We start from the raw sequence: 23,124 nt of genomic DNA, 5'->3' as shown, positions 1-23,124 counted from the left end.
TTTAGATGAGAGGGTGAGCGAAAGAGAAAGTTCGAGAAAAAAAGGAATTCGCTGTGGAAGTATTTAGATCCTTGTATATGCAACCTATCATTCAAAAGATGTGTGTTCTGTTAGAATTTTTATATATATATATATATATATATATATATATATATATATATATATATATATATATATATATAGCAAGGGCAATTTTTGTTTGATACAGTAGAGAACAACATACACTCACTGGCCACTTTATTAGGTACACCTGTCCAACTGCTAATTAACGCAAATTTCAAATCAGCCAATCACATGACAGCAACTCAATGCATTTAGGCATGTATACATGGTCAAGATAATCATGTTGCAGTTCAAACCGAGCACCAGAAAGGTGATTAAAGTGACTTTGAACGTGGCATGGTTGTTGGTGCCAGATGGGCTGGTCTGAGTATTTCAGTAACTGCTGATCTACTGGGATTTTCATGCATAGCCATATCTAGTGTTTACACAGAATGGTCCAAAAAAGAGAAAATATCCAGAGAGCGGCAGTTCTCTGGGTGCAAATGCTTTGTTAATGCCAGAAGTCAGAAGAGAGTGGCCATTTTCAGTACCTTGTTAAATCTATGGCACGAAGGATTAAGGCAGTTTTGAAGGCAAAAAGGGACCCGGTACTAGTAAGGTGTACCTTATAAAATATGTCAAAAACCTAAAAAAAACAATATCCCTAATAAATATATATATATATATATATATATATATATATATATATATATATATATACACACATACACACACAAACACTCTTATAGTTTGCTGCTTATAAATAGTTATTAAAGTAGTATCTAGATTTAGATATGAGGTAGGGTTAGCTATGTACAGTAGTATATGGTACCACAAATAGTTTTAGTTATGCAGCGAAATACTTTTTAAGTGTTAATAACAATATCTTAATAAGTATGTAATCCACTTTTTAAGTCATGATGAATGAACACATACAAGCCGCTATATGTGTAAAAGAGAGAGAGAGAGAGATATTGTATGGGTTAGATTTTTCTTTTGGCACAATACAAACAATCTGCTGACCGCTTACCTAGTAAGCGTAGTTGACCACAACAACGAAGTTCGAGTCCAGTGCAGAACAGTTCCAGAAAGCGGGTAAGACAAAAAAAACAAACCAAAAAATAAAATAAACGAGTAAATAACAGGGTGAGAATGTGGTAAAATCTGAAACGTGGTCAAAATAAGGGGCCTTTCTTTTTCTGGATTGCTTTTCAAAACACTGCGGTTAGGTTAAGGCAAGTGGGTGGGCGGGTCAATTGGTGCTTTTTAAAATGCTATTGGTTGGGTATAAGTGGGGTGGGGAAATCGGTCGCTTGGTCACTCAGTCAGTCAGTCAGTCAGTCAGTCAGTCAGTTAGTCAACAGTGGCCTGTGGTGGAGTTATGTGAGAACAGTAGGCATGAATGGCACTCTTGAAAGAAATCTGAAAATGAGTACACAGCGGCGGATTTGCAAAAACAGAAACTGCAAAAAAATAAATAAATAAAAATGCTCCTGGGATGTATTTTGCTCTCTCCAGAAATGTATATAGGGGTACGTAATCAGAATGAGCCTGGGTTGCTGTATTTTCATCTGATCAACAGAAAGAATTTTAAAGATTGTTTTTTTATACACCAAAAGTGGATGAGGACCAGGTGCTGTCAAGAAAAAAAAGCAATAAAAATAGTCTAGACTTATGACACTATATTTCATATCATCTCAAGTCATGCAATAGCATTGTCTGAAAACAGACTAAAATGTAAGTCATTATTCACTAAAAATTCTGCTTGACAGTTTCCATCACCATCCAAATCCACTTAGTTTGAACATTCATAGTCATGAGATTGCATCAACAGCATCAGAGTAACCTTTCCTTTTCAAAAAAAAAACCTCGAAGAACATCTAAACACACAGCACATCCCACTTTGACTCATGTAGCGGTCAAAGACGTCCTTGCAGCAAGTCCAACAACCTCAAACCTTTCCCCTTTCCATCTCCACACTAATGCACCCAGACAGCGGGACGTTCACCGCTCGCAACCTTATGACCCGCGGACTGTCACTTTTATGAATAAATTAGCTATAATCATCTTGCACTTTTTTTATTTATGCCTCCTAATCACTGTTATTCATCTATGGCCGTCGACAGCCGGTGTCTCTATCCAGTCAAGTGGCAGCGGGTGCCGAAGAGGTCAGTCGGGTCTGTTTCGTGTAACAGCTTAAACATACATAAAGGATCTAGCGTGGAGCCGGAGAGATTTACCGATGGACGGCCTCCAGATGTCGGGAGCAGCGCTGAGCAGATAAAAGCAAAAGCGCTCCCCGTGTCTCTTGACAGGTTGGATTGAGATGCTGCAAATTCTCCAGAGCCATTAAAGTTTTGTGGGTTACAAAGAATGGGGAAAAAAAAAAAACCTGGCTGGCCGAGGTGCTACAATCCAGTTTTTTTCTTCTTACTTTCCTCCTTCCATGGGTTTTGTGGTGCACATTTTTTTTTTTTTTTGGCTAATGACTGCGTTCTCAGCTGAGTACGTTTTGGCAGCAGCTTTTGACACACAGGGGTGTTTGACAGCTGTGAGTGGAATTTGGAGGCGTAGGTTAAAAGATGATTGGAAGTTTGAGTCAAATTAGGAGCTTGGGTTCAAAAAAGCATGTACTGAAGGTTTGGGTGAAGTGAGGAGGGGGCTTGTCAGACTGTGCAGTCATAAATGTGAGAGATAAGAGAACCAATTGATTCGCTTCCAAGAAAAAGAAGAGTTGCCTCCATTTTTGTTTTGTGTTACATGGATAGAGGGAGTATGTCAACAATACAAGTAGAAAAACGTTGGAGGATCATAAACGCTTGATTAAATCTAAGGTCATCGGTGAAGTAAACTAAGCATGCATGTTTGGTAAGATTAGGATTTATCCATCCATCCATCCACCCATCCATCTATCCATCCATCCCTACCTCTATTCATTCCTCCCTCCCTCCCTGCCTCTATCCATCCATTAATCCTTCCATACATTCCTCCACTCCTCTGTACCTCCAGCCATCCATCCATCCACCCCTCTCTCACTTCCTCCCTCCCTCCCTCCCATCCATCCATCCATCCATCCATCCATCCATCCATCCATCCATCCATCCATGCATCCATCCACTGGATTCACTCATCCATCCATCTATCTCTTTCTTTATCCATCCATCCATCCATCCATCCATCCATCGGAACCACCCAGCCACAAACCCACCCACCCATCCATCCATCCATCCATCCTTCTATCCATCTATTCCTCTACCCTCCCTCCATTCATCCATCCATCCATCCATCCACCCCTCTCTCCCTACCTTGTTCCACCCATCTATTCACCTATCCATCCATCCATCCATCCATCCATTTATCCCGCTCTCCATCTATCCATCCATTTATCCATCCATTTATCCATCCATCTATCCATCCATCCATCCATCCAACCATCCATCCATCCATCCATCCATCCATCCAGCCATCCATTCTTGCCTCCCTCCATCCCTCCTTCCATTAATCCACACATCCATCCATCCATCCCTCCATCCATCCATCCATCCCTCTATCCATCCATCCATCCATCCATCCATCCATTCCTGCCTCCCTCCATCCCTCCTTCCATTAATCCACACATCCATCCATCCATCCATCCATCCACCTATCCAGATATTCATTGGATCCACCCATCTGTCCATCCATCCACCCATCTGTCCATCCATTGGATCCCTCCATCCATCTATCCATCCATCCAAATGTGTATATCTAACCATCCATTCATTCATCCATCCATCCTCTCCCTCCCTCTCTCTATCCCTCCATCCATCCATCCATCCACCCACCCACCCATCCATTCATTTGTTGGATCCATCCATCCATCCATCCACCCATCCATCCGAATGTGCAGATCTAACCATCCATCCACCTATCCATTGGATTCATCCATCCGTCAATCCATCCCTCCTCATCCCTCCCTCCCTCACTCCCTCCCTCTCTCCCTTCACACATCCACCCACCCCTCCCTCCCCCCACCCATGCATCCATCCATCAATGCTTGCTTGTTGCTTTAAATAACTTGAAACACCACCGTAAACATCATAATTATTATTGTTATTTTTTTTAGCTTTAGCTTTTATTGGTTTATTTAATGTTAATTATTATTTATTTGATTGTTTTATTTTATTATATATACATACAGTATGTATGTATTACCATTTAATTGACTTTTTATTATTTGTTATGTATATTTATAAATTATAAAAAAAAGTAATATTGCTATTAATGTCATTAGTATTAGTTTTTTTATTTGTGTAAATCAGCATTATTGATGTCTATGAAGTTTGCTTATATTTACTGTTCTGTAATTTATTCTTTTATTGTATAAAATTGTTATTGTTGATGATTTGTTTATACATCATTTTTACTTTTCTTTTTATTATTATTATTATTATTATTATTATTATTATTATTTTATTTTATTTTTTTTTTATTGATGCAACTATTTTCTTTAACTTTTCCATCTGGCCCCGTGGGGTTTCTTGGACCACAATCTCCTGTGCTAAAACACAAGATGAACTCCCAATGTCAGCTCTTACAACCAGAGTGTGTGTGTGTGTGTCTGTGTGTGTGTGTCTGTGTGTGTCTGTGTGTGTGTGTGTCTGTGTGTGTGTTTGTGTGTGTGTGTCTGTGTGTGTCTGTGTGTGTGTCTGTGTGTGTATCTGTGTGTGTGTGTCTGTGTGTCTGTCAGCTATTTCCCAGAGCATAAAGTCCCTCGCTAGAGCTGGCAGGCCGGAAGTGATCTTCTCTTTTACATGAGGGATCACATTACGGCTTTCTGGAGGTACATGTCATCGCTAATGCACATCACATGGACTCATACTCGCCTGAGCCCCCCAAAATCCCCTCGCAATCACACTCGCCTCCCACTGGGGACCCTCATTCTCCCGCTTCAAGAGAAAGAGTTGACTTAAAGAGGACATATCATAAAAATATTACTTTTTCCATGTTTAAGTGCTATAATCGGGTCCCGGTGCATCTACCAACCCAGAAAATGTGAAAAAGAACAACCCCATAACTTTGTTTAGATAAGCATAACTCTACAAGCATGTGGAAAAATGTGCTATTCAGATATCGCTCCTCTAGTGACATATGAAATATTTTTTTTCCCTTTCTTTTCATTTTTAAAATATTAACATTGCTTAATCTATGTGTTTCCACCTACTGCAATTTGTGAATTACTCACTTTAGCAGTTAGAGATTAAGTCGTTAAACAATGAAGAGTCTCCCGACACTCAAGCCACTGAGGACATTGTGGTTCATTTTAATTTTTGGTGTAAATATGACAAGATATCGATAAAGTGTTAAACATTTGAGCAAAATATTTTACATTGCACTACTTCCTCAATAAGGGTCACTGTTTCTGATGGATGATCAATACCAACAGTATATGCTACAATTTCATATCCAAAACTAGTATGTATTTCAAAACAGTCATCAATAATAAACTCACATTTATTAGAAACTGCATAGTCAGTTGACGCATTTTCTGCATTTCACTCAAGTTAAAGGGACGCAACATTTTGTTTGGGTGCTTTCACACCTGCCTTAGGGTGCTTTCACACCTGCCTTTTTTAGTTTGGTTGAATTGTAAAGTTCGTTTTCCATCTTGGTGTGGTTCGTTTGGGCAGGTGTGAATGCAGCAAACGTACTCTTCAAGCAGGTCTCAGTACGCTTTTTTGGTCTGCCTTTGGTGCGCACTCGAGTACGGTTGCTGCATTCAAATGAACCCTTAAGCGGTTAAGAATATAATCAGAACTAAAACAGACCCAACCGCAAAAAGTACTGCAACTTTTGGACTGATCCATTTGCCGTAGTAACAACATCTGGCCAGTGAGAGATGTGGATTTTGTCAGATGAGTGCATTTTTATTCTTTTCATCTGGTTCTGACCAAAGCCAGCAGTGTGGTGTGAAAACGACCCAAAGACGGCAGAAAATGCTACAATTTATAATTTATTGCCCTTGTCTGGACCAAATGAAGTGAACTACAAATGTAAAAGCACCTATATTTAGGCCCCGTTTACACTAATGCGTTTTCGTTTTAAAACGCATAAGTTTTCTACGATTACGCCATTCGTCTGCACTACGCCGGAGTTCTCGAGTGCCGAAAAAAAGCGTTTTGAAAACGGTGGAGAGGCCGTTTTTATTCTGAAACGCTGCTGCACCGTCTTTGTGTGGATGAGGAAAAACGGAGACGTCTGAAAACGGAGGCGGGACTGCTGAGATTCGCTACCTGATTGGGGCTTTTGTGTCATTGCCTTCGTCACTGTATCCTTCCCTTATTCGTCAAGCCTCTATCACATGACTATAACACATGGCTTTAACGCTACCGGAAGACAGTACAGTAAACAACAACATGGGCACAGAAATGGAAGCGTTGTTTGCACTATTGTCTGTTTTAGGCGCCATTGTGCAGTTATTCATTTGTTATGTTTAGTAACAACTCATCCTTGTTGTCTGTCCACAAAAATACCTCTCTTGCTTTCTTTGCCATTGCGTTTAATGTTCAACCGGCATTTGTTGACTAACAATAACCAAATGCCAAGCGAGACGCATTCTTTCTATTTATACTAGAACGAGCATGCCCATAGTGCGCGAATGGTCACATGATATACGTTTTTGGTGGCGTAGTGTGGACGGAGATATGTTCAGAGACGCTAGGTAAAACGCTAGTGTGGACGCGGATTGTTTTTGATCTAAAACGTCGTTTTAAAACTAAAATAGTGTGAATGGGGCCTTAGTTTGGTTGAATCGCACTAGAGTTAATTTTTTCCTCTTGGTGCGGTTCGTTTGGGCAGGTGTGAATGTAGCAATCACACTCGAATGCGAACCAAAAGCATACCAAAAAAGACTCTTCGAGGTGGTCAGTACGCTTTCAAATGAACCCTGGAGCGGTTCGTTTGTGGTGAGAATATGATCCGAACTAAAGCAGACCCAACTGCAAAAAGTACTGTGCCTTTTTGGTTTAATCCAGCTGCTGGAATGTGGAGGGAATATATTTGTTGACAGCACTTTACCAACAGAGAGAGAGAGGGAAAAACCTGATGGATTGTTGGTGTTATTTCCAGAAGATGACCATGTCGCAGTTTAGCTTAATTAATTTACACCTCCTGAAGTGACTAACGATGCATCTTCACCATTTGTCATGATTTAAAACATTGTTTTCCAGCCGCAGCTGCGCTATATTCTAGAAATGTATAGTTTGTCTAAGTGATGTATACAAACTGTATAGTATACTATGCGCAGGGATGCAATCAGCCAGCGCAGTCATATACGCTCCATAGTCAAAATCGACATTTTGTGTCTGCCGGTTCGTTTACCTGTAAGTGTTCTATTGGCATTGTCCCGCACGTGAATTCTAACCAATCGAAAAGCAGTTTAAGAAAAGATGTTCTACAACATCTAGCCAATGAGTGATGTGGATTTTGTCAAATGACTGCATTTTGGTTCTTTTTGGTTCGGACCAAAGCAATCAGTGTGGTGTGAGAAGGACCCAAAGACGGCTACAATGCATCATTTGTTGCCTTTGGTCCGGACAAAATGAAGCATACTACAGATGTGAAACCACCCTTAATCTCCCCTAGAGTAACAGTTGAGTTTAACTTAGCTTAGTTTAGCATAGATCATTGAATCAGATTAGACCATTAGCATTTCCTATTTAAAGATTGACTCTTGAAACTGTAGTTACATCGTTCTAGAACTGCCGAATAATTTCCTACATCATGTGCTAAGACTGAGTTGAACTAGACTGACTAGAAAACCCATTTTGTGGGCCGATGTGCAGTCTTATTCTGGCATAACAATCAAAAAACTTTAAAGCCGCTTTACACAGTGCCTGAAAATAGTCCCTACACTTGCACCACCAGTTGTGTGTAATATCATTGTGCCTACTGCAGCCATGGTATGTCAGCAACATTTCTTGATTATTACACAAGATTGAGAGGATAGTTCCTATAGTCATATCGACCTAGAAAATAGCAACTGTTCATTTTCTGTCACTCTTAGTACACAATGTAACTACAGAAGCATTAAACTTCATATAGAATTATTGTAACTTTTTGGTCAACTTTTCTCACAACTGATCGGTATAGTTTGGGTTTGCTGTCTCTAATCTAGAATGAAAACTTGATTAGCTGTTTAGTATAAGTTATCAAGGCAACAAAATCTAATCAAAACCAACTTGATTCTGAAAAAGTACCTGGGTAAAAACCCGAACCATTTCCCAGAGATGGGTTGCGGCTGAACGGGCATCTGCCGCGTAAAAACTTACTGGATAAGTTGGCGGTTCATTCCGCTGTGGCAACCCCAGATAAATAAAGGAACTAAGCCGAAAAGAAAATGAATGAATGAATGAATGAAAACCCAAGCCAGTTTTGTGGACTCAAAAACTGATTTGATGGACCTGCATAAAAAAAGAGTGTCAAGTGGTTCCATGCAAGTCTGTTAAGTAGTTTCTACAAGCAACAATATAGTTAAATGAATATTCCTTAGTATAAAATATTCCTTAGTAGATACAACCCATTCAGATGTGTCACTACTGCGTTTAAGTTATATGTATATTTTACTTAGTAATGTTACTGTATGTTAGTTTTATAAACACTTTTTTATTAGTATTTGCTTGTGTAAAACATATTTTTTGAAACAAAATGAATTTATTAACTTTGCAAAGTTTTGCAGTATACAACTGCTAAAACCCATCAAACATCAAAAATTGAATAGTAAACATTCTTTACAAGTCCTTTATAGTGCAACTAACTTTAAGAATTGGTAATAATCTTACAGTAAATAACCTGTAAATAACCAGTAAACAACAATTTGTTTCAGAAGAAAAAAAGGTAAAAACAACATTTTGGTCAATTGTGAAAATTCTTACAATGTGCACCTTCCTTCAAGTATTGCAATAAAACAATTTCTGATATTTTAAAATGTTTAAGCTGTCAAAAAACATTACAACTGGCCTCTATTTTTAAACACAGTCACAAATATAATTAAAAAAAATAATAATAATAAACATTTAAAATATTGGTGCCATCAACAAAGACAGAATTAAAACTGGCACCTAATTTTAAAACCAGAAACAATTTAATTTAATTTGTCCAGAATGATGTAAAGATTCAACTGACAAGTTTGTTCTTAAGCATTTTGTGTGACAGTTTTTGTGCATCAAATCCCAGCAGAACTTTCTAGAAAAACTCAAAAGTGTACTTCAGGTCTAAAGGATAACTGAGATTTAAGCTGTATATGACTCCCAAAAGAAGAGTACAAACAATGTTAAAATGGCCAGTCAAACCCTTATTCCATAAAGCTTACAGTACAAGTTTCTGTAGAAATAACACAGTAACTTGTGTTCATTTAGTTACTTTTATGTTTTATGCAATGTGAACAAGTGTGGGTGTAGTAAAACTAACAATAGTGAAATTTAATTTTTTGAGTGTGCAATAGGCCTCAAATAGTGTAATGTTTATTTGCAATGCCCAGCACGAGAAGAACAATAGCAATGTAGTCAATGAATTTAATCAACTTTACTTACTGAAATATATATATATATATATATATATATATATATATATATATATATATATATATATATATATATGTATATATATATATATAAATGTATCCATCAACCGTTCAGAATTGTCTTGTTTCGGTCTAGAAGTTTTAACCTCCTCCTCTCCATTATTGTCTGATTCAATTTTTTTTTTTTTTTTTTTTTTTTTTGTGATATGTTGGCTGTGTGTAAGATTCACTTCATTTGTTGTTTCTGAAGTCTTAGAATAGCGTGTCAAGGCTCCGCCCTCTTCTGGAAAGTAGCAGCACATTTGCATTTAAAGGGGCACTCTCATATAGTGTATTTTTACTCACACCAAAAAGTGGACAAATTTGTCAAGCTGTAATAATTTATAGGAAATTTCAAGCTAAAACTTTACAGATGCATTTAGCTTATTTGATAGTGTAAAGAAACATAATATGTCCCTTTCAAAAAGTGTATTGTAAAGGCTACTCATGAATTGACTTGGCTCAGTGTTTTGGTATCGTGTCTTCTGGCAGGCCACTGTCCCTCCACATCTGCATGTATTTCCTTATTTATTTTTGTCACGTGGGAGCTGCTCAAGTGAAGAAGCAGTGAGCTGAAGCAGCCGATCCCCAGCGATGAGCCTCTTGACTGCAGAGTAGATAATGAATAGTGGAGGAGAAACTGAAAGAGGAGCCATACTGGGTCACTTACAACATTTGGAGACCAGATGCGCCTCACTGTTGCCTCTTTCTGGCTCAATAAGGGGTAGTGAGGATAATCTGCACTGTGTGTGAGATTTATTTTTTAATAAGTAGTCTGTTCTTGTTATCAGTTGTGGTTTTAAACCTGCGCAGAGCCCATACAGTGGCTACAAAAGCATTGTTTGCTGAAAAATACTGTAAAGGTCTTTTATCAGCTATAGCTCATATGATTGCAAACTTCTATTTTTCTATTTATTATTTCATGAATATCTTTTTTTACTGAAAATGGAAAAGTTTTCGGTGCAATTTAGTATTTACAAGACAATACAATTCGGAGGCCTTTTAATTTTGGGATGACTTTTATTTTTTGAAAGATTTTGAAAACTATACTGTTATCATCTTTGTGTCAATTACAAAACAATTTTTGGCGATTTATTTAGGCATTCGTGAGTAGTTACTGTACAAAGCGACTTTGTCAATTACTGATAACTGTATATTGGCAGTTAAAGCCATCCTAGTAATGATACGCTATTGGGCAATGAAATATATTTAAAAAGAAAATGCTCAAAACGCACACTGTAAAGAGCGATTAGTTACATTACTTAAAAAAAATGAATAAAAAAAAACGTGAGTAAACCCAATGCCTTAAAAGTGACAAGTTGAAGTTTAGCAAACCCATTGTAACTTTGTAAACATTGTAACCAACATTGTAACCTATAACCAACATTTTCAGTCAAAAACAGGAAACTTTTTATGCCTTTTGTCTGTTCGTTTTCACAACAACAAGTTTTTGTGACTGAAAATGCATACATTTCAGAATGGGTTGGACAAACACAAGGATACCAGTAAACACAAGTATAATAACAGAAGTGATAAAAATAAAGTTAAATTAAATTAAATTAAAATTAAATTTAATTTAATTTAATTTAATTTAATTTAATTTAATTTAATTTAATTTAATTTAATTTAATTTAATTTAATTTAATTTAATTTAATTTCACCTCACAGAAAGAAGGTCGCTGGGTCGCTGGTTCAAACCTCGGCTCAGCTGGCGTTTCTGTGTGAAGTTTGCATGTTCTCCCTGCCTTCGCGTGGGTTTCCTCCGGATGCTCCGGTTTCTCCCACAGTCCAAAGACGTGGTACAGGTGAATTGGGTAGGCTAAATTGTGCATAGTGTATGATTGTGTGTGTGAATGTGTGTATGGATGTTTCCCAGAGATGGGTTGCAGCTGGAAGGGCATCCGCTGCATAAAAAACTTGCTGGATAAGTTGCTGGTTCATTCCGCTGTGGCGACCCCGGACAAATAAAGGGACTAAGTCGACAAGAAAATAAATGAATGAATAAATAATTAAAAAAAAAAAAAAAACAGAATACAAAATTAAAGTTCTGCTGTGATTGAGTAAAGTCACTCTTATTATGAAATACATCAGAGGTGGTCAGAAAGTCAGAGGTTTATTAGAGGCATCGATATTTTTTTCATCCCCTTTGTTTCTTAAGTAGTAGACTGTATATGGTACTAATAGCATTGTTTCATTGAAGAGTTGTATGAACAGGTCAAATATTGGAGGCCTTTGTTGGTTCCTGTTGAATGCATTTTTTTGCTTGATAAAAAAAAATGATGCAGAGTCTCCTTGTAGAAGAAGGATCAGGTGTATTGTTTAATTCTGTACCAAAGAGGCATAGTGCCGGTGTGTTGTCCAATGGAGCAAATTAGACATTTTTGAAAACGCCACTTTTGTCATGTTAATGTAAACACCCTAAAACAAGTCTTTGAAAATGATGACATCATGTTCATGCTTACTACATGTTTGGGGAGGTGTAAATTAAAGTGAAAACAAACACACAGTAATAGAGCAGTAGGTAGTAGTGTTGTGTATTTGCTAACGCTTCATCAGCACAGTGTGGACTTCTTTCACATTACAACCATTAGCATGTACATATCATACACACATGATAAATTCTACATATGCATAAGCGCCAAGACGCTGCTGACATGTTGTCACTTCCCTATATAGTACTGTTTACTAACAAGGAGTGAAGGCAATTTTTGTTGCATTCACAAATCTGTAAATGCAATCTCACAGCAATTTGTAACTGACTTGATCTAATGATCAATGATATAATGATCTAATTCATATCTTTTAGTAAAATGTGCACACCTACTTTTTTAAAAATCATATTTTCATATTGATAAAATTGAATGAAATAGCCATTTTCCTGACAATGCGTAAAATAATAATGTTTCCTCATGAGATCAGGCTGGTAAATGCAGATTGTTTGGAAAAGTTATTTATTTACATTTACTCACTCAGCAGATGTTTTTATCCAAAGCAATTTACAAGTGAGGATAAAAGTAGCACATCCAATCAACAGTGAGTAGCAGTATGTAGATGCTAGGATAAGTTCTACAAGTCTTTTTGAAATCGATTTTTCCTGCATTATTGCCATGTAAACATATAGCCTTGGAACTGTCTTAATCATCCAAATGAGAGCTAAAAACCCATCTCTCCTGCCTGTGATCACCTGTATTCCTGTGAATAAAACCAGGACCTCACAACAAGACAAAACATTATCAAATCTCAAATGCCTCACACAGTGGAGGGGGGTTGACAAACCACCTGTAGAAAACACACCCTTTCATCTCTCTGACACTTTAACCAACACTTGCACCAGTTTTGCACATTTTGCACCGAACACGTCTTACAATCACACCATATCTTAAAAAAAAAAAAACAAACAAACAAAAAAAAAACATTACATTTATGAAGTGGGCTACACACAGGTGAGTGGGCTTAACAAACCACATGTAAACCACCTCCCTCGTATAATTTGCTCTTCTTGTGTGTATTGCTTTTTCTTGTTAAAGCACTGAATGCCTCTTCAATTTTAAGTCACTTTGAACAAAAACCTCTGCTAAATCAATGGTCCGTAGACCAGTACCAGTCCGTGGATCATTTAGTATCTAGCCGCACAAGAAATCATTAATTATTTCTGTTTTATTCATTATCTGAGTCTGAATGATATTTTATTTGAAAAATCTTTTTCTTTGTATTCTCTCGGTTACATCTTGGTCACTTGAGCGCCTAAATTTAACCCACAAGCAGCAAAATGAGTAAGAAACAGACGTCTTTGAAAAGTTTGTTTGGTAAGGGGAAAAAGCCCAGTGAAGGACCCAAGAACTGCCAAGGAATGGATCCGCTACCTATTTGTCAACAAATCAGGTGAATCCAGTGTGTCTGTGGAAGAAGATCAATTGCTGTAGATTGCAAATAATGGCCGCCTTTTAGAGGCTGTTTGCATATCGCGTCTTTTCCAGAGTTTGTGCAAGTTATAATTTTCTCTATCGACATTAATAACTTGTGCGAAAAGCTTCCAAATGCCTTTTATCATCTGTTCGCTGATGATACAGTGATTTATTGTTGCTCTCCTTCATTTTCTCAGGCCATACTATTTTTACAGTCTGCTTGTAATATTGTTCAGTCTCATCTTAAGAATCTTAAATTGATTTAAATGTAGACAAATCTAAATGAATGAATTTCACAAACTGTCCCACTTCTGTGCAGAGCGAACCATTAATTACCTCTGCCAAAGGTGAACAAATAAATTTATTGTACAGCTATAAATATTTAAGCTTTCTACTTGATCAATAACTTTCAAAAAACACGTAACAAATTTGGTTAAATAATTGAGAGTTTAGCTTAGGTTTCACTATCGAAATGCATCTTTCATTTCTCTTAAAGCTCATAAACATTGGTGTCTGCAACATTTTTACCATTGATTGACCATGGGGTTGTTTTATATATGAATGCATTATCCAAATGTCTTCAGGGACTTCTTGGCCAGGTCACCCTTGTAAATGACATCTTGATCTCAAAGGATTTTTATCTGGTTAAATAAAGAAACATACATAAGTTTGTTATTTCCAATGGAGGTGCATGGCTTGCGCCTTTCAGACGCAGCCAGTTGAATGAATGCTGCAAGTGCACCATGAGTCACCGACTTATCAGCTTCAGCTTGTATGGAATATACACATTTTGGTCGACTTATTATCTCAAACAAACACAGAACACCCAAATACTGCAGTGCTTTGTAATTTACTCCATAAATGAAACTTGTTTCAGAGTGACAGCAATGTTTTGTCAGCTTGTCTTCCTCATCAATCTATGAACCAATTGACAGCTGACAATTCCGCAGTGATAAAAAGTTTGGCGACCATGTGCTAAATGACTAAGTGTAAATTTTTGTAATTTCGCAAATACTTAGTTTACTTAATTTTAAGGCTCACTTTATAGAATAGTATACATACAGTTTAAAATATAGCCAACGAATCGTGCCAATTAATGTCTGTGTATAAAATCCATCCAACTTTTTCATTCTGAGATCATCATTGAGCTCATTCCTCAAGGGCTCTCCTCTTACTCTGCTCCTCTCTCCCCAGGACAGGGGAATATTTTTGAGGCCCGCTTTTTCTCTCCTTTTGAACTCCACCCCAACTCCATCTCTTCCCCCCACGACTCGTACCTTAGAGAGCAAACAGCAGAACTTCCCATAGTGAGAAACACTGCTGCCTTTTAATCATCTCCAGACTCAAGCTGTGTGTGAAAGACAGCGGACGAAACAGAGCCAACAAACGGGGAGCGTAAGATGTTCCCCAAGGCCCCAAAAAAACGCTGGAGGGCCCGCCCCAAAACGCAGGTCTTCGGTGATCTGTCACTGGGTGCTCGCTAGAGGAAATGGCTGTGTTTAAGGGGCAAGAGGATACAGTTTCATTCAGCAATTATGTCTGTTCTGTGTTTACGGATCTGTGTGCAGAGGAAGAAGAGATGCTTACAGGGCCGAGATCCAGGCTTTTTATGGCTTTGGCACTGGATTGCGGATGTGTGACCTCAGATGGAGCTTTGCTTGCTCAAATACATTGCAATCCAATTTGCTGTGATTTCTGATGGTGTATATTTGATTTTGGTTTTACATGAGACTAGGGGAGAGATTTCTGTCTGATGATGTTTTTGACACTGTGTGTATTACAGGCGCTGCTATTTTTTATTTTAACAGCACTTATTCACTTATTTGGATTTCATTATTTATCAACCTTTAATGTAATATATTTACTATTTATATATAACATTGATGCGACATGGTGGCTGAGTAGTTACTGTAACAATGTCGCCTCACAGCGCAAAGGTCACTTGTTCGAGTCCTGGCTGGGCCAGTTGGCATTTCCGTGTGGAGTTTGAATGTTCTCCGTGTTGGCGTGGGTTTCCTCTGGGTGCTCTGGTTTCCCCCACAAGTCCAAAGACATGTGCTATGTGTGTGTGTGTCCGAGTACTGGGTTGTGGCTGGAAGGGCATCTGCTGCATAAAACATATGCCGAAATAGTTGATGGTTCATTCCTCTTGCCCTTTAAATAATGCCCTTTCGCCGCAACCCAGTACTGGGAAACATCCATACACATAGGGCCAATTTAGAATATCTAATTCACCTGTCCCACATGTCTTTGGACTGTGGGAAAAACCGGAGCACCCAGAGGAAAACACAGGGAGACATGCAAACTCCACACAGAAATGCCAACTGACGCAGTTAGAACTCGAACCAGCGACCTTCTTGCTGTGAGGTGACAGTGCTAACCACTGAGCCACCGTGTCGCCCCTTTTAAATGTATATATAGTATTTATTTACAGGCATTTTTAAAATGTATTTATTTATTGCATGTATTTACTTATATTGTAAATTATTTTTTTTGTAATATGGATTGTAATATATTACGATGAAAAGCATGTGGCAAAAAGTATGCAAGATTAATTGACTTTTTACATACCATTCTAAAAATCCAATCCAATCCAATGGAATCCAATTAAAACTACAAGAACAACGATAGCTTATTTTTTCAGACATGGAATATTTATAAAAATACGAAAATATCCAACACAATCTTTATGTTTGCTTGTTTCAGGAGTGGCAGAACTCGATTCAGAAGAACGCTGGCCTGGCTTTCATTGAGCTGATCAACGAGGGAAGGTAAAGTCACACGTCTTCTCCTAAACCACTATCATATACAGTTGAAGTCAGAATTATTAGCAGCCTCTGTATATTTTTCCCCAATTTCTGTTTAACGGAAAGATTTTTTCCAGCACATTTCTAAACATTATATTTTTGACTCATTCCTAATAACTGATTTAGATACTAGTATGCATATTTAAAGACTTAAAAAGGTTAACTAGGCAGATTAGGGTAATAAAGCAAGTCATTGTATAACGATGCACATAATCGAAATAAATATTGCTTCAGGGAACCAATATATTTTAATAGCAATTAAAAACTGCTTTTATTCTAGCCAAAAAAAAAAAACAAATAAGTAGAAAAAATATTGTAGGAAATACTGTGAAAAATATATTGCTCTGTTAAACATCATTTGGGAAATATTTGAAAAAAAAAATCACAGGATTACTATTAACTTTGACTTTAACTGTAGCTCTCAATTCACTTATTCTGTCTATCACTTCTTATCTGGTCTATTCAGTTTACCACAGCATTTCTGTTAACCCTAAGGGGGTCAGATTAGCCCCATCACTCCTTTATCCTGGTTACCACAGTCTGTGTGTGTGTTTTTAGAGTTTTAGTAGTTGACCAGGGTGTAAAATACGCTGAGATGAGCAGGTTGAGAGTGAGTGAGTGAACAAACCATCTGACATGCTTCCTGTCCAGAATAGATGCATTTTCTTTAATTTGTCTTGCTTTTGTTAAGTCTGCTTTCCTGTCGCACTGAAAAATTGTGTGTGTGTGTGTGTCCATGACCATGTGTTTGTCAGGTTTAAGCTTTGAATGGCTGTTGTCACGCTGATCCTGGGCGGCTCAGTCTGCACACCCATCTGCTGACCCATCTGTACACACACATAGACACACGCACACACACAATCTCTGACAGTAAGCCTGAGTCAGCAGAGACTGGCGCTGTCCAGGGTACTGGCATATCATTCATTCCTCATCTCTACCTGTCTGGCCGTCTGTCTGTCTGTCTGCATCAGTGGCCTTCGTTCCAAAGAAAAAAATAATCCATCCAAGATGTGTTCAAAATGTTCCTTTTTTTCAGCTGAAGAGAAATTAAAGGGTTAGTTCACACAAATATGATAATAACTGATAGTCCATGTAACATTTTGTTGTATGTTAGTTACACTGCTAAAACATAACTCTCATTAGATTATTGGCAAGTGGTCTGGTTCTTATCTGCTGACACTGCTCCACCAACAGACATTTTCCTGTTTATAACAAACTTTGCAAGTACATGCCAACTTACACTAAGCCTTAGAGTCTACTAATACTACAAAATAAGTTTGCATGTAGTTGCAATGTAAGTCATAGTCAACAAAATGTGTGAAAGTGACCATCAATATAAAGTGATAATGAAAATTGTCAACCCTTTATTTAGTTGACTCTTTACTTGTATCTTTACAACACAAACTATAGATATAAACTAGTTCCTCTACTGGTTCCAAACCTTTATGAGTTTTGATTTATTGTTGAGCTCAAAAGAAGATACACTAATCGGCCACTTTATTAGGTACACCTGTCCACTTGCTCGTGATGCAAATTTCTAATCAGCCAATTACATTGCAGCAACTCAATGCATTTAGGCATGTAGACTTGGTCAAGACAATCTGCTGCAGTTCAAACCAAGCATCAGAATGGGGAACAAAGGCTTTGAACGTGGCATGGTTATTGGTGCAAGAAGGGCTCGTCTGAGTATTTCAGAAACTGTTGATTTACTGGGATTTTACTGGGATTTATTGCAGAGAATGGTCCAAAAAAGACAAAATATCCAGTGAGCGGCAGTTCTGTGGGTAAAAATGCCTTTTTGATGTCAGAGGTCAGAGGAGAATGGCCAGACTGGTTCGAGCTGATAGAAAGTCAACATTAACTCAAATAACCACTCATTACAACCAAGGCATGCAGAAGAGCATCTCTGAATGCATAACACGTCCAACCTTGAGGTGGATGGGTTACAGCAGCAGAAGACCACACCGGGTGCCACTCCTGTCAGCTAAGAACAGGAAACTGAGGCTACAATTCACACAGGCTCACCAAAGTTGGACAATAGAAGATTGGAAAACCCAACAAAGAGTCACTGTACTCAAACGGCCTCCACAATCACCAGAACTCATAGATGTGCAGCCGACAAATCTGCAACAACTGCTTGATGCTATCATGTCAATATGGACCAAAATCTCTGAGGAATATTTACAGTAACTTATTTAATCTATGCCAGGAAGGAATAATGCAGTTCTGAAGGCAAAATGTGTTCCAACATGGTACTAGTAAGGTTTACCTAATAAAGTGTATTTTGATAAATGGTAGTGTTTGACACCCATAGTGAAAATTAAAAAATACATTAAAAGTCAATAGTTAGCATAGTTCACATTCTTTAACGTATATTTTTCTCTGATCAAGATACAAACTTAATGGCTTTTGAATGATAAGTAAGTGATGATGAATTTTTCAGTTTTGGGTAAATTGGCACCTTGACGCCAAACCAAACAAACATCAAAAATCAATAAACACGCCAACAATGCAAAGTAATTTAATGTCATATGACTACCTCTGACCTCTAATTAATTACAATTGTTTTTTGACATCAGTGTTAGATGATATCAATTTCATATCAAGGTAGTTTACATGCATTGGAGGGATACAAAATCCAGGGTAAATTTGGAATGGAAGCATTCAGATGGATAAACTTTTCTTATATTATATTATTTTTTCATTTTTGATGCTTGACTGATATCAAATCAATGTCCAGTTCTTGATGTCAGTTTGATGTTGACTGCTGTTTTCTCACCAAAGTCATTTATTTATTTGTATTTAGAGGATTGTATTTAGTTATTTAGAGGAAAAGGTAAATTATGATAAATTATGAATTATAGAAATTCGTGCTTCTTGTTGGAAATGTACTTTACACAACCATTATACTTTGTTTTCACTAGTTTTAATCTATTTTTGATTTTGAAAAGCCATTATAAAAAATAAAAAAAAAACGTGATTTAAAAGCAATCTTTGTAACTATATACATTTAATAATACTTGATACTTAATACAAACAATCTTTAGTTATGTATTTTTTGGAAAATTATTACATATTCATACAAGCATAAAAAGTATAAAATTATTATAAATTTTCTAATTAAAATATAAATATACCTTTTTTTCCTTTTACATAAAAAAATATAAATGCTGATTTTTCCTCCAGAAGCTTGCAGCTGCAATCCATGTATTAAAATTGATTTAATTTTTTCTTGGAACGTGTGCACACTGGAAAAAAAAGTTTCATTCATCCAATTAAAAAACGCCAAAAAACGGTTCACGTCGAAATTTTATCACTTGACCCAATGGAAAATAAAAAAGTTGGCTCAAACAATATTTTCTGTCTCCCTGAGAACAATTTTCTATAACCAGGTACAAAATACAAATTACAAAGTTTTGTTGAAGAAAGTCAATTAATTTAAATTCTCTTTTTGCTATAACCAAAATATATAGCTTTAATCAAAACCAAAACCGTTGTGTTCGAAATGTTCATTCATCCAATTAAAAGAATATAGGCTACCGGTTTTACATCTTAATTTGATTACTTAAGCCAATGAAAAATTAACAACTTACCTAAACAATATATGTTATAAGTCCAGGTACAAAGCATATTCCGTTTAATACACATGCCTGTGTGAATAACCTTCAAATTTTATTTTGGTCAAATCATATATTTCTTCGTTGAGCTATTAATCAAAACCATTTATATTTAACTATGTTTTGAACTTAAAAAACATATTTATCAAAAAATTTTATAGAAAATATTAAACTGAAACGAAAGAAACATTTTTAATTGAATGAAGTACTGCTTAAAAGTTGTTTTTTCAGTGCATATGTTCTAGTACCAACCTTAACTGTTCAGAACTGTCCTCATGCTGTTATTTCTGAAGTAAATGCTAAAACATTCAAACTTGGAGTGTTTATGCTACAGTTTATTGGGGATGCGTTCAGTGTTTAGTAGGGCATCTGTGATTTATGAGCTGCACCATGTCAGTGTTTGGGATAAATGTGGCCCCTCTGCCACTGATTAGCAGCTCCTGTTTTGTTTCTCTCGCACCCTCATATAAGTCACAGAGCCCACAACTGAAATACTAAATGTCTGGCTGAGGATTTGTTAACATACTCTTCGAACCATATACAGTACCACCTCTGCCAGTAGTGAAGAAGGCATGCCCTAGTTTTAGTTCTGAACTGTTATCATGCTGGGAATGAGGCTGCTTTTTCCTCTCCTCTGTGCTGCAAATGTTATTTATTGCTTGTCAGCACAAAAAAAAAAAGAAAAAGAAAAAGAAATGTATGTGCATTTGAATACCGTATCAGACTGAACCAGGTTAGAAAGTGGAATTATTTAGTATGATGTTCCACCCTGTTTTTTGTTGTACTGTATATACAAATGCAGTGTGGGTAAAGTTGCTTTAAAAAAGTAATCAATTACAAATTACTTATTTTATTAGTAATTAATTATTAGTAATTACATTACTAATTACTTCATGTAAAAAGTAATCGAGTTACTTTACTTTACTAATTACTTTACTTTGAAGTTATTTTTTAAAATATAAAAATATGCCTATAAAAATACAAAATTAACTGCAGCTCCTTCAGTAATTTAATATTGACTGAAAAACATTACAATGGGTTGATCACAGCAGCTTAACATATTTAAAAGACTTAAAGAGTTCACCCAAAACTTAAAATTATCTCATTATTCACTTCCAAACCTGCTTGTCTTTTTTTTTTTTTTTTTTTTTTTTTTACACAAAAGAAGACTTTTAGAAGAACTGAATACCTGTAACCACTCACATCCATAATATGAAAAAAAAAAAAAAAAACGCCACAGTGTTTGGGTGTTCTGTGTTTGTCTGAAGTAATTAGTCTACCTAAAAGTGTATATTCCAAAGTATAAAGCTGATAGGTCAGTTCTTGTCATGTGACTTGCGGTTTTTAACTGAGTGCGCCTGAGAAATGCGAGCACGCGCACACACAATGCACACTATGCTTCTCTTCACATTCAGAAGGTACCTTCACTCCTTATCCTGCACAAAAATTCTATTTAACCTGTTTAGGCTAAGTTGGGCTGCCATGTTTTAGGCGCCGGTGTCCTCAAGTGGTGCTCGCTGCAGAGCCATTTGAGGAGAGCTGAGCTCCAGCGAGGGGGAGCGTAAGCTTGAGCTCCACCTCTTTTGCACTTCTTCTACGAGTGATGTCACTGGGGGTAGGGTTAGGGGTGGGGTTGGTGTACGCATTAAAACAGCTTACAGGAGGAGGAGCGACAGCTCATGCTCCCCCTTGCTGGAGCTCAGCTCTCCTCAAATGGCTCTGCAGCGAGCACCCTCTCGGTGTCCTCCTTGCTGACAAATATTGTCATAGAATGCTTTCTGTTCTAGTGCTGAACAAGTCGCTCTTTGAGTTAAAAGCAGTTGAACGTTGTTTAGAGACTGGACATAGACTGCATTTCACAGCAATATTTTAGTTTTTACACTCAATGATATTAAAGTAATGTCTGCATTTCCACTTAAAGAAGCAGCCACTCTCGACAGCAACCATTTTAGCATGCCTTCTCAAGTAATTTAAAAGTGCATGCTTATTAACTGACATTGCGACACAAAGATTTATAAGAAACATTTTTTTCTTTCAAAAACTGTATTTGTAATATAGGTAATGCAATAACATTGACTTTAGTAACTGTTATCAAATTACACAAATTTAAAATGTAAAAACGCAAATTAATAACTAGAATAAAGTAACGCATCACTGTGGAACACGTAATACACCAAACTCTGTACAAATGAAATCATATGGATTTTTGCCACTTTTCCTTGTGAGATTGAGTTGTTTCCTTGAGGATTAGCTGTAATGTTAATAAAGATTTCACAGTAAAAAAAAGTAACACATTTGCAGAAAAACAACAAACAAATGTTTCAGCCCTCAACCTTCACTGTCAGTAGTTGGTGATTTTAAAGGGTTGAAGCTTTTTGCAGTAAATGGCCAGTGTTTTGATTGGCTAATTTCATTGCATATTTTGAGAATGTTTATTTAAGTGGGGGAAATAATTATTCAACATGTCACCATTTAAAAAAAAAAATCAAAACATATTTCTAAAGGTGCCGTTAACTTGAAATTTTCACCAGGTGTACATACATACATACATACATACATACATATATATATATATATATATATATGTATATATATATATATATATATATATATATATATATATATATATATATATATATATATATATATATAAACAAATCTAATTAATTTACAAATTAAGAGATGTGTAATAAAATGAAACGACAGGAGAAATGTATTGAATACAAAAAGAAAGGGAGGTGTAAAAAGACAGTGAAAGCCCAGATGGCAGCTGAAATCTCTTAGTAGTTCTTCAGCAACCATATGCTCTTTGTCACTAAAAATTAATGTTAGCTACTGAGTGGACATTTCATTAAGACAATGATCCAAAAAATAGCCAAGGAATCTCTCAAATGGTTTCAGAGAAAGAAAATCAAGCTGTAGAATGGCCCAGCCAATCACCAGACTTGAATCCAACAGAAAATACAAAATAAAGATCAGATTTTATAGACAAGACCCACAGATGCATCAAGATTTTTACACTCTGTTGAAGTCTGTGAGAAAATCCCACCTGAGCCATTCATGTGACTTTATTCTCGTGAGAGTCATCTTTAAGCTGCTGTTTTTAAGCTATATATACGTAATTTATTTATTTAGATATTTTAGTTTAATTTATC

General features: G+C 36.7%; 1 protein-coding gene across 8 annotated transcripts in view; it reads left to right on the top strand.

Moving 5' to 3' along the window:
• nbeab (neurobeachin b) overlaps positions 1–23,124 on the top strand; it is a 569,044-nt gene that overhangs the window by 304,343 nt on the left and 241,577 nt on the right. For all 8 annotated transcript variants that reach the window (XM_087284306.1, XM_087284305.1, XM_087284304.1 and 5 more), the window contains exon 34: positions 16,252–16,316. In XM_087284306.1, the coding sequence (XP_087140432.1) occupies positions 16,252–16,316 (65 nt within the window). The remainder of the gene's footprint in view (positions 1–16,251; positions 16,317–23,124) is intronic.

The sequence above is a fragment of the Danio rerio genome, chromosome 15 (assembly GCF_052040795.2).
Source record: "Danio rerio strain M-AB ecotype USA chromosome 15, GRCz13ab, whole genome shotgun sequence".
Classification (NCBI taxonomy): domain Eukaryota; kingdom Metazoa; phylum Chordata; class Actinopteri; order Cypriniformes; family Danionidae; genus Danio; species Danio rerio.
The sequence above is the reverse complement of the archived record's forward strand: the minus strand, read 5'-3'. Positions and strand labels throughout refer to the sequence as shown.